General features: G+C 29.2%; 1 protein-coding gene across 1 annotated transcript; it reads left to right on the plus strand.

Moving 5' to 3' along the window:
* The first annotated feature begins 586 nt into the window (after positions 1-586).
* Positions 587-3,929, plus strand: LOC137809055 (ankyrin repeat-containing protein BDA1-like). Its single transcript, XM_068610197.1, has 2 exons — positions 587-1,075; positions 3,684-3,929. Exons 1-2 carry the CDS (start codon positions 587-589, stop codon positions 3,927-3,929), a joined length of 735 nt encoding a protein of 244 aa, XP_068466298.1.
* Positions 3,930-13,177: the final 9,248 nt, after the last annotated feature.

Below are 13,177 nucleotides of genomic sequence, written 5' to 3' on the forward strand. Positions count from 1 at the left end.
GGTGAAGAGTGTTGCTACTGTGAGGGCGAAGCCAATTTCCTCACCTCTAGACAAGGCTATTCTTTCTCCCCCAATTGCAATTGAGAAAACCATAAATCCCAATTAATTTTCACTAAACTAATATCTTTAAATTATAAGCTAATTAGGTAGTGATTCACTAATCATGAGATTCTATCATTATTAAATTAATTGCGCGTACAATATGGTACAATATCGTATAATCTTGCATATGATAATTGCATATAATTTGATAATTATTATTTCCTTAATAAATTATGTCTCGCATTCTTGTGTGACGACGTTCTTCCACTTCTCCGCTGGTGGTGCTCAAATGTCTCTCCTTGCATTTCTGTGACGACGTTCTTCTCCGTTGGTGGTGCTCAAGGGTCTCTCCTTTCTTAATAATCAGTTCTCAAAATTTAAGGTGAATAACATATATTTAATATTGTATGGTAAATAATTTGTTTACTGCTTGTTAATATAGTCACTTCAAATTTTATTATCTTAGATGGAGAATGCAGCAGAACAGCGAAACATAAATCTTGTATAAGCATTGATCGAGCAGAATCCACACGTTTTTGAAGAGATGGATTCAATACCATTTGTTGAAACTCAATTGCATATTGCTGCACGTGCAGGGCATATTCAATTTGTCAATGAGATCATGCTATTAAAGTCGTCCTTTTCTTGGAAATTTAATCCCCAAGGATTAAGACCAGTCCACCTCGCTCTACAACAAGGCCACATCAGAATAGTCCTTGACCTTGTTAAGATGGACAAAGAACTTGTTCGAGCTAAAAGGAGAGGAGGTCTCATTCTTCTACATTTGGCAAGTCAATTGAGAGATATAACCCTTTTGGCTGTCTTTCTTGAAGCTTGCCCAGATTCAGTGAAAGACTTTACGGTTAGAAGTGAGACTGCATTGCATTTATACGAGAGGTTTGAGGTTTTCGAGTTCTTATTTAGATGGCTCAAGACAAAGATAGATATTGATAAGCTCCAAACCATTCTGAACCAGAGAGACGTGGAGGGCAACACCATTCTACACATTGCAACAACAAGAAATGACACAAAGGTAAATTCTTGTCTCTATGGATTTAGTGTAGTAGCATTTGTTGAAAACCGAAAATGTTTTACAAGCATTACAAGCTAATTACGTCTAATCATGAAATTCTATAATTATTAAATTAATTGCATATAATTGCGTACAATATTACATACAATAATTGTCTATAATTTGATAATTATTATTTCCTTAATAATTTATGTCTCGCTCTTGTGTAACACCTTCCACTTCTCCGTTGGTGGTGCTCAAGGTCTCTCCTTGTATTTCTACCTCGCATTCTTTTGTGACGACGTTCTTCCACTTCTCCGCCGGTGGTGTTCAAGGTGTCGCTGCTGGTGCTCAAGGTCCGCCGGTGGTGTTCAAGGTGTCGCTGCTGGTGCTCAAGGTCGATGTTGCTGAGAGCATCGCTTTTGTTGCTCCTGATACTTTCCAAATAAATGAATTCTTTAATTTATTGATTATTTCGTTTGTTTTAATTTCTAATTTTCCTTTTGCTATTAAACTTTTATATGTTATCTGTTTCTCTGTTTCTAATTTGTCAATATGTATGATAATGAAAGTGTCAATAAGGATAACGTAGGGATGCACCAGTCATGTGATTCTATCATTATTAAATTAATTGCATATAATTGCGTACAATATCATACAATTTTGCATACAATAATTGCATACAATATCCCTATGTTGTTAATATGTTCACTTCAAATTTTATTATCTTAGATGGAGTCATCAAGTTTTTTTTTTTTCTAGTTTTGAATATGTAAAAAGTTTTTTTTTATACGTGAATATGTTTGTTTTTTTTGTACCACTGTTATTTTTATTTTAATAATTTTTCTTTTAAGTTTTTTTTTATTTGTTTACTTTATTTTGATTCTGTTTTGCTATATTTTATTTTATTCTTTACTTCTTTATTTTTATATTTTTTACGTAGTTTTTTTTACTGTAATTATTTTTTTTTTTTTATTCTTATTTTTATTTTTATTTTATTTTGATTTGGATTTTTTTTATCATATTTTATTTTTATGTTTAACTTAAGTTGTTCATTTATAGTTTACGTAGTTTTTATTTATTTATTATTTATTACTATTAGTTTCTGTTTTATTTTTGTTTCATTTTTATTTTATTTTATTTTATTTTATTTATTTTTCTTAATAGTTATTTATTTTATTTTTACTTTTATTATTTTCTTTGATATCATTCTTAGTTTTTATTTTACGCAAGTTTTTTTCTATCTATATATTCCGTTTTAGTTTTCTTAGTTAGTTAGTTATTTAATTTTTTTTTATTCTAGTCATGTGATTCTATCATTATTAAATTAATTGCATATAATTGCGTACAGTATCGTACAATTTTGCATACAATAATTGCATACAATATCCTTATGTTGTTAATATGTTCACTTCAAATTTTATTATATTAGATGGAGTATGCAGCAGAACAGGGAGACGTAGATCTTTTATACACATTGATCAAGCAGAATCCACACGTTTTTTAAGAGATGGATTCAACATCATTTGTTAAAACTCTGCAAAGCATATTCAATTTGCTGATGAGATCATGCTTGATTCAGACCAGTCCACCTCGCTATACAACATGGTCACAGCAGAATAATCCTTCTCTTGAATAATCCTTCATTTTCTTGGAAATTTAATCCCCAATGATTCAGACCAGTCCACCTCGCTATATAACATGGTCACAGCAGAATAATCCTTGACCTTATTAAGATGGACAAAGAACTTGTTCGAGCTAAAAGGAAAGGAGGTCTCACTCTTTTGCATTTGACAAGTCAATTGGGAAATATAAACCTTTTGGCAATCTTTCTTGAAGCTTGCCCAGATTCAATAAAAGACTTGACGGTTAAAAGTGAGACTGCATTGCATTTATACAAGAAGCGTAGTGAAAATTTCTCTCTCCAAATTACAAACATTACAAGCTAATTAAGTGGGAATCACTAATCATGAGATTCTATCATTATTAAATTAATTACATATAATTGCGTACAATATTGTACAATATTGCATACAATAATTGCGTATAATTTAATAATTATTATTTCCTTATGTGACGAAGTAGGAATCACTAATCATGACATTTTTTCATTATTAAATTAATTACATATAATTGTGTATAATATCGTACAATATTGCATACAATAATTACGTATAATTTGATAATTATTATTTCCTCCGCTCGTGGTGTTCAAGAGTCTCTCTTTCCATTTCTGTGTGACAACGTTCTTTCACTCAACTACTCCTTATCTGTGATTGCCATATCTTCTGTTAATAGCAACAACATACTGGTTATGGTCCTTTTAATCATCCTTCTTGCATACAATAATTGCGTACAATTTTTTGTTGGTCCTTATACTTTTCCAAGTAAATGAATTCTTTAATTTGTTTATTATTTCGTTTGTTTTAATTTCTAATTTTCCTTTTGCTATTAAGCTTTTATATGTTATATGTTTATCTTTCTCTGTTTATACCATAACCATTTAAGAAACTAATTTGTCAATATGTATGATAATGAAAGTGTCAATATGGATAAAGTAGAATTTTGTTCTAGATATTATTGTAGCCCTATGTGGTTATTATGGTCACTTCAAATTTTATTATCTTAGACGGAGTCTGCAGCAGAACAGGGAGACGTAGATCTTCTATACACATTGATCAAGCAGAATCCACACGTTTTTGAAGAGATGGATTCAATACCATTTGTTGAAACTCCATTGCATGTTGTTACATGTGCAAGGCATATTCAATTTGCCAATGAGATCATGATATTAAAGCCTTCCTTTCTTGGAAATTTAATCCCCAAGGATTCAGACCAGTCCACCTCGCTCTACAACATGGTCACAACAGAATAGTCATTTACTTTATCAAGATGGACAAAAAACTCGTTCGAGCTAAAAGGAGAGGAAGTCTCACTCTTTTGCATTTGGCAAGTCAATTGGGAGATATAAACCTTTTGGATGTCTTTCTTGAAGCTTTCCCGGATTCAATAAAAGACTTGACTATTAGAAGTGAGACTGCATTGCATTTATACAGGAGGTTTGAGGTTTTAGGTTTTCGAGTTCTTATTTAGATGACTCAAGACTATGAAGCAAATAATAATTATCAAATTATACGCAATTATTGTATGCAATATTGTACGATATTGTACCCAATTATATGGAATTAATTTAATAATGATAGAATCTCAATTATATTGTACGTACAATTTTCTTATAAAGACAAAGACAGGTATTGATGAGCTCAAAACCATTATGAACCAGAAAGACGTGGAGGGCAACACCATTCTACATATTACAGCAACAAGAAATGACACGAAGGTAAATTTCTGTCTCTCTATGAATTTAGTGTTGTATCATTTGTTGGAAACTGAAAAGGTTTTATAATTGGATTGTAGTCAAACCAATTCAAAAGTTGTTTGAGTAATTTATCTAACTTATTGGATGACATTGCATATAATAAACAAACTCGAAATTAAAAAGAAATTGTCGAGTGTTGAAGCAAGTCGTGTTAGGAAATTTCAAATCCTTCGTTACTTCAATGCATGAGTTGATGATTCGAAAAATTGGTTCCCATGTCAGCATGTCGAATGAGATAAGAAACTTGTACATGATATGGATCACTCTTATTGCAACAGCAACCTATCAAGCAGTACTTAGTCCACCTGGTGGATTGCATAAGATTGATGCAGCGGATACTAATAACACTCTTTGCGACATCAGATTCATACGAAGTCTTTGAAGGGAAATCTGAAACATCTCTTTTTTAAGTTTTCGGCCATAAATATATGTGCCTTTATGACATCCATTATCACAATTATGTATTTGATGCCTAATAATCTTGGACGGTTTCTACCAAATACGACCATACTTCTTCTAGTAATCAGCTACTCCTTATTTGTGATTGCCAACATATTGGTCAGACCAGTCCACCTCGCTCTACATGGCCACAGCAGAATAATATCAGATTCAATTAAGGGTAAAAACGTTATATATTAAGTGTAAAAATGTTATATATTAAGTGTAAAAACGTTATATGTTAAGTGTAAAAACGGATGCACTCACAATACATTTTCTTTCTCTACTGGGCGTTCTCTCTGGTGCGTTCTTACTTTCTTCATTTTTTTTCTTTCCCGTGTGTGTTCTTCGTGTTTTCTTTCTCTTTATTGTACTTGTGGCTACTTGCTTTCTTACTTTTTCCTTGCATTTCTATAAGAAAATTGTATGTAAGAAGATGGACCCAAATTACAAGCTAATTAGGTAGAGATCCATTAATCATTATTAAATTAATTGTATATAATTGCATACAATATCGTACAATATTGCATATAATTTGATCATTATTATTTTTTTAATAATTTCTGTCTCGCATTTTGTGATTTTATAAATTAATTTTAAATATTTATTATTATTTTAATATTTATATTATTAGTATTAATAATACTTTATATTATTATTAGTTACAGTTTATTTGAAATAAAATTAAAAAAAAAAATTAATTATCTTTTATATATTGAGGGTAAAAACATTATATATCAAGGGTAAAAACGGATGCACTCACAATATATTATTTTCTATTGTATGTAAAAAGATGAAAATATAAAGAAGATGTTTATTCTCTCCAAATTACAAAGCTAATTAGGTAGGGATCTACTAATCATTATTAAATTAATTGCGTATAATATCGTACAATATTGCATACAATAATTGCATATAATTTGATCATTATTATTTTCTTATTAACTTATGTCTCGCATCCTTGTGTGACGACGTTCTTCCACTTCTCCGCTAGTGGTGCTCAAGGTCTCTCCTCGCATTTTGTGATTTTATAAATTAATTTTAAATATTTATTATTATTTTAATATTTATATTATTAGTATTAATAATACTTTATATTATTATTAGTTACAGTTTATTTGAAATAAAATAAAATAAAAATTAATTATCTTTTATATATTGAGGGTAAAAAATTATATATCAAGGGTAAAAACGGATGCACTCACAATACATTATTTCTATTGTAGGTAAAAAGATGAAAAGAGAAAGAAGATGTTTTATTCTCTCCAAATTACAAGTTAATTAGGTAGGGATATACTAATCATTATTAAATTAATTGCATATAATTGCGTATAATATCATACAATATTGCATACAATAATTGCGTATAATTTGATAATTATTATTTCCTTAATAATTTCTGTCTCGCATTCTTGTGTGACGACTTTCTTCTACCTATCCGCTAGTGGGCTCAAGGGTCTCTCCTTGCATTTCTGTTTCGCATTATGTGATTTTATAAATTAATTTTAAATATTTTTATTATTTTAATATTTATATTATAAGTATTAATAATACTTTATATTATTATTATTTATAATTTATTTGAAATAAAATTTTAAAAAAATAATTATCTTTTATATATTGATGGTAAAAATGTCATATATTAAGGGTAAAAACGGATGTACTCACAATACATTCTCTTCCTCTTTTGCGCGTTCTCTCCAGCGCGTTCTTTCCAGCACGTTCTTGCTTTCTTTATTTTCTTCTTTTCCCGCGCGTGTTCTTGTGCTTTCTTTCTCATTCTTGCACCTGTGGCTACTTGCTTTCTTACCTTTTTCCTCACCGTTCTCCTTGCATTTTTATAAGAAAATTGTATTTAAGAAGATGGAAAGAAGAAAAAAGATGTTTTTATAATGTCCAAATTACAAGCTAATTAGGTAGGGATCCACTAATCATTATTAAATTAATTGCATATAATTGCGTATAATATCGTACAATATTGCATACAATAATTACGTATAATTTGATAATTATTAAGAGTTGTAATTTGATTGTATAAAAATTTTAGATTTTTAAATACAATAGAAAATTTACAATTTGAATGGTGTGTTGTGATATGCATACACAACATTTACTCCATTTGTTCATGTCATCTAATGATCGTGTCATTCATATTGTCTTCTCATTAATTAGTGTTTATTACTTACTTAACACCATGTAACTTGATTAAATAAACTAAAATTTGATACTCTTTATTATCATTAAAGTCATCGATTATTATGGTGAGACTCTTGGTATTATATTGTTGTAACTAGGAAAACACCCTTAATTATATAACCAGGTGTCACTATTACTAGGAGAAAACTTTTATAAAGAAAATAACAACAAAATATAATGATAACTACATATGTACATTAATCAGAATAATGAAGAAACAAAAGCTTAAAAAAAAAAAAAACACTTCTAACTTAATTCATGATGAATTTACATCCAGCGAGGTTTGTCCTTGACACTGTAAAACAAAAACCATATTATTCACAACCACATTTCATATCATATATGTACAAGTGTTTAACTTTAGATCACAAAAATACTTATATCCACATATATTATATTGCTGATAAAATTTGTAATAAATATTTAAGGACATCCATTTATCAACACCCACAAATATCCACTACCCATCAAATTAGATAAATGTTTGTATATTCAAATAATTAAATTAATATTTTAATTAAAATTTTATATTAATGAAATATTTTTCATGAATTTATTTGCTCTTCAGAATTAAGGTGGTCAATGTAAAGTTGAAGAAGAGAAAAATATCAATTAAAATTTTGTAATTCTGTTTTACTTCATGTACTTTACTTTTCTTGTGTTTTAAGTAGACAATTTATTTAAATTTGTTATTGGAATTAAATAAGCTTTTCTTTTTGTTGATTAAAACAATTTTTTTTAACCAAATACCCTTGGAAATTTGTTGATATCTAGGGGGCACAAGTGAGATTTTAGCATACAAGACAGGTAGTTAAAACCCACTTGACAATTGCTTCCTGCACCCAACGAACGTTTTAAAATCCCATCATGTTTTTGTCTTCTTTATTTTGAAAAAATGGAGTAGGGTGCGGAAAAAACTTGGTTTTTCTCTTTGGTGGTGGTTTAAGCTTCAAAGGAGGTGGTTTTAGTGTGGTGGTGGAGGATGGGCCATTTGCATTGTAAGGTCCGCCAATTGACATTGTTGTGAGGTAAGAAGATATTTAAGCTATTTTTTCGCATTTTGTTTGAGCTGGGATGGTCACGGATATCAATATCCAGAAGCTTGGTTTTAATCTTATGGATGTAAGTGTCCGGAAGCCATTATTAAATGCGTAGTAGAGAAATGCGTTACGGATATGGTTATTCAGAAGTGGAGATTTTGTATTCTCGATGTGCATATCCAAAATTGACTTTTGAATTCCGGATGCACATATCCAGAATAGTTAAGTGTGTTCTGGATTTGGACATCCAAAAGTATATTTTTTGACTTATGGATTTCTAAATTCAGAAACTAAGTCTTTTTTTCAATTTTATTAAAGGTATTTTGATATTTTCTCGAACCATGATTAAGTGCCGGTTCAAATGTGTTGGTGCAAGGAGAATCAGCCAACCCACTTCCATCCATACTTATTGTCATCCTAGTCGTACAATTACTTCCTGCACCCCTCCCCATTTTTAACCTACACCCCCACAATTGCGTGAAATGATTGAATTGTCCCATCCGCTTCTCCCTCACTGCACTCCACCACAGCCGCCACTTCCACACCATCACCGCTGCAGAAGAAGAGAAGGAGAATGCTGGAAAAAAATCTCATTTTAAAAAGCTTCTTCCAGAAAATTCATATAAAAACTTATTTCAGAATGTATCTCATGTCTTTGGCCCAAAATTTTATTTTGGAAATCATCAAATTCTTGAAAACATGTTCTGGAATGTATTTCATGAATTCCAGAAAGTGTGTTCTAGAAGAATATTTCGGAATCTGGAAGTCACTTTAAATAAGAATAAAAAAGTAATTTTAAAAATTATGGAAGTGCAGGTTCAAATTGCGGGGTGCAGGAAGCAATTGTCTAATCCTAGTCTGGAGTTCTTTCTAGCTTGGTTGGTTTAACAAGATGCATTAGTTGTTATAAACTCCCTAAGATAAAAACAAAAACTTAGTCCCAAAAGCAAGTACATTTATTTAATACATTTAGTCCCTAAAATATACATGCTATCATCATAATATTTAATATTGAATTAGTCCCTTTGAAATGACCTATTAAACAAAAAATTATAAGAAAAAAAATCTTTCTTATTATCTTGTGTGTATGTACATCACTAAATGTATAACAAATATATAAAAATGTACGGAGACTTTCTTTCTCTAAATTACAAGCTAATTAGATATGATTCACTAATCATAAATTCTATAATTATTAAATTAATTATATAATTGTGTATAATATCGCATAATATCACACAATATCATACAATAATTACATATAATAATTGTCTATAATTTTATAATTATTATTCTCTTAATAAAAATCGTGTAGCAAATAGTCATCTCAAGTTCGAGATACATATTTTTGTTATTTGTTTTTAAAATAATCCATATCTGGAAAAAAAAATCCCACAAATTGCACCTTTTTTTTGATAAATTTACCGAATTTGTTTTGAGTAGAAAGACATGTGATATGTAAGGTAATAGGTTATAGTATCGGTATTCACTTTTAACCCACCTATCTATTATGAGACTTCGTGTCCACACCACTAGGTTTCCCTATTTTTTCTATTAACATACTTTCCATTACTCATCCATAATGGTAAAGAGAAGAAAAAAAGAGAAATTAAAAAAGGTATTAGAGGTTTCTGTACATGCTATACAATGGGAATAGCTTCAATTTTATCTTTTAATAAATAAAAATTAATTTTTATTTAATAAATTAAGTAATTTAACCAGTTCTGTCTACACCAAAATAACTAAAATACTTCTTTACTTTTATTCCATGTGATTTTAGAGAAGAAATAAGAAAGAAGGAGACAAAAAGAGAATAAAGTATTTTGATAGATTTCTTCACATTATAAAATGTAATAGTAAGAGAATTAAAAATTACTAAAGGTCAATTAATAATCATAATGAAATTTATATCATCATAAAAATCATTCATAACATCACAAAAATCATTCATAATGGCATAAAAATATAACACTCTTCCTTGTATGTCTATTTATTGAAAGATGTGTCTCGTTAAAACTTTAAACCTTATGACTAACAACCACTAAAGAAAAAAGAGTACTCGACTTGAGGGGAGTATACCAATATGAAATAGACTCACACTTTAAGGGAAGACTTTAGGAATCCAAGTGTGAATTTAAGTTCCATATTGAGTAAACATGAGAAAGTTGAGCACCATACAAGGAAAAAGACCTATAAACTCATTGTCTTAAGGTTTTGGATAGAAGGCAGTGTCTTAATCTCTTGTATGGGTTGAATCATTAGTGTCGAATAATGTTGGAGATCCCACATCGACTAGAGATTAGAGCCTTTCATTGTATATAAGTGGGTGCAAACCTCAACCCTATGAGCCGGTTTTATGGGGTTGAGTTAGGCTTAAAGTCCACTTCGTAATATGGTATCAGAGCCATTTCGAGCCTATCCTAGCGAGTATTTGTTGGGCCTATCGTGCCACCCGCTATCGGGCCGCTATCGGACCACCCATAATATATAGTCCCACGCACGAGTTGGTAGTCTCGGCGTGAGGGGGGTGTGTTGGAGATCCCACATCGACTAGAGATTAGAGTCTTTCATTGTATATAAGTGGGTGCAAACCTCAACCCTATGAGCCGGTTTTATGGGGTTGAGTTAGAAGGCGATGTCTTAATCTCTTGTATGGGTTGAATCATTAGTGTCGAATAACCCTCGTGAATTTCCCTTTTAAAGACCCAACAATGGAGCAACAACTGAAGAAAATGTTAGTGTTGTGTATGTTGAACAATGCATAAGCCTTGATTTTAGGTATCCGTATGGAAAAGGCTATGAGGTTATCCTCTTTGAAAATAATTGTTATTCCAAGTTGGTTTAGAAGAATAAGTATTGTGTTTGAATCCTTTTAGTTGGGCATGTTAAGAGAAGTTATTTAGATGTTGATGTTGTAAATGTTTTGAGTATTTTAGCTTTCATGGCATGTTTTATAAGTCTTTTCAAAAGTTTTTAAGTTCAACGCACAACCTATATAAAAGTTATTAAAAGATAATTGTTTTGAAAAGTTAAAGACACGAGAAAAATGTTTTGTGGCTATGTTAATGGATTAAGTTTTTAAATAATCGATTATTTGTTTATTTGACTGAATAAAACATGCAACAAAATTATTTGTTTTCAATTTTCTGAAAAATTAACTGATTCAAATCTTGCATAATTTATTAACTTCATTTTTTAAATCTACAAAGCTGAAATAATTGATTAAGCAGGAAGCATTGTAACTATTTTTTCAGATTTTAATGAGAATAAATTGTTCTTGGTCTCGAATCCGGAGTGATGTGAGACTATATTGGCGGTACTAGAACAAGTCTCCAGTCGAGGTCTAAGGGGAGTGGATTCCCCCAAATTGAAGGGCTTGTGACACATTTTCGGTCTCACAGACGGCGTCACTGTTCCAAAAAGAGTCATTCATGATGAAGAAATCCCAAATTTGCTCGGAAAGGGCTTGTAACTAACCAGAACCAAAGAAGAGAGGTTTTAGATTCGCTTAGGCTTGGCTTAGAGCGAACCCTAAGCCTAAGAAATCTTCATGCTTAAGAAAAGATTTTGATGGGCTTGGCATGGAGCAAATCCCTACAAAATTAAAAACTTGTATGTTTTTTGACAAGAGTAATTATCTTTTTATCAAATTTGAGAGTTTAGTTTTATCTGTTGTTACTCAAGAGTCCCACCCAATAAAATAAATTTGCAAATGATGAACCTACAATGAAGAACATGATTCATATGAATAAGAAAATTTTGTCGGCATCATTATTATCACTACAACAAATATCACTTTAAGCAACAACATAAAATCGTGACTTAAACTTTAGATAATAATTTTTCAATCGTGGAGTATTATGTCGTGACGTAGGTCAAAGACAACGATTTTTGTCTTATGACCGCACTTGTTTTCAAAACCATGTTTAAAATAACAAATTTTTGTCAATGTTTAAACAACACTTTTTATTTAATAATAAAATATACTCAATAAAAGTTGTTTAGAAAAAATAATGAAATAAATTTATATAATAATAAAATTAATAATAAAACAAATATAAAAATAATACTAAAATTAAAATTAAATTAATTTATAATAATAAAAACAATTTATTTGTTTTAGAAATATATATTTAATATATTTTTGAAAATTTATTATAACAATTAGATCATTCACAAATTTTATAAATTTTCTCCTTATTTTTTTATTTATTTTTTACTGTCTTTTTCTTAATCCAACTAATTTCATGCACTTTTCATTCTCTCTTTCCTTTTTTCTTTTTTACTTTTCTTTCCTTCTTTTATAAAAGGTAGAAAAAACATTAACAAATGAGGTAAGACTCTTCGTTTAGACTTTTCACCCTTACAAACTTTATTAAACCTAACATAGTCAATTATTGAATGATAATAAATTCGGTTGCATGTATTATACTCGTTCTAAATTTTAAACATATTATTGATTTTGTGATATTTTTTTTCTTTGTAGATTTTTATAATCTATACCATATAAAAATTTCTGTATATGTTTTTTACGAACGTATATTTTATACAATTTTACCCTTATGTACGCCATTTTAATAACTATTCCTTTCATAAAAACTGTTATTTTTTATTTTAGTAAATGTCACTTTAGTATATAAGAAATATTTAAATGTACTATACGTATTTCCACCACCACCAATAATAAATATAATAAATAAAAAAATAAAAAAAATATAATTTTAATTTCCATTTTTTAACTCTGTTCGATCAAATTATCTATATTTCAAATTTATTTTTCATTTCTTTCTTTCCCTTCAATCAACCTACTATCCTATTTATCTTTAAAAATATATTATTAATTAACTCTAATTTCATATATTAATTATCAAAATACATAATTTTTTTTAAAATTATTAAATTTTTTTTTAAATTGTCAAAATATATAAAATTTATAAAAAGATCATCGAAATGATAAATATTGATAGAACTTAACCATCTCATTAATCTTTTAAAATTTTAATTATTTTAATAATTTAAGTATGAAATTCTTATTTTTTTCTTTCTTTCTAGTTTCTCTATTTATTTCAT

This window comes from Phaseolus vulgaris, chromosome 11, assembly GCF_000499845.2.
Source record: "Phaseolus vulgaris cultivar G19833 chromosome 11, P. vulgaris v2.0, whole genome shotgun sequence".
NCBI classification, from domain to species: Eukaryota; Viridiplantae; Streptophyta; class Magnoliopsida; order Fabales; family Fabaceae; genus Phaseolus; species Phaseolus vulgaris.

Excerpts from the sequence above, each read along its gene's own strand:
- LOC137809055 (XM_068610197.1), top strand. The coding sequence starts at position 587 with ATGGATTCAATACCATTTGTTGAAACTCAATTGCATATTGCTGCACGT. Across the intron at positions 1,076-3,683 it reads CAACAAGAAATGACACAAAG|ACGGAGTCTGCAGCAGAACA; the intron begins GTAAATTCTTGT and ends TTATTATCTTAG.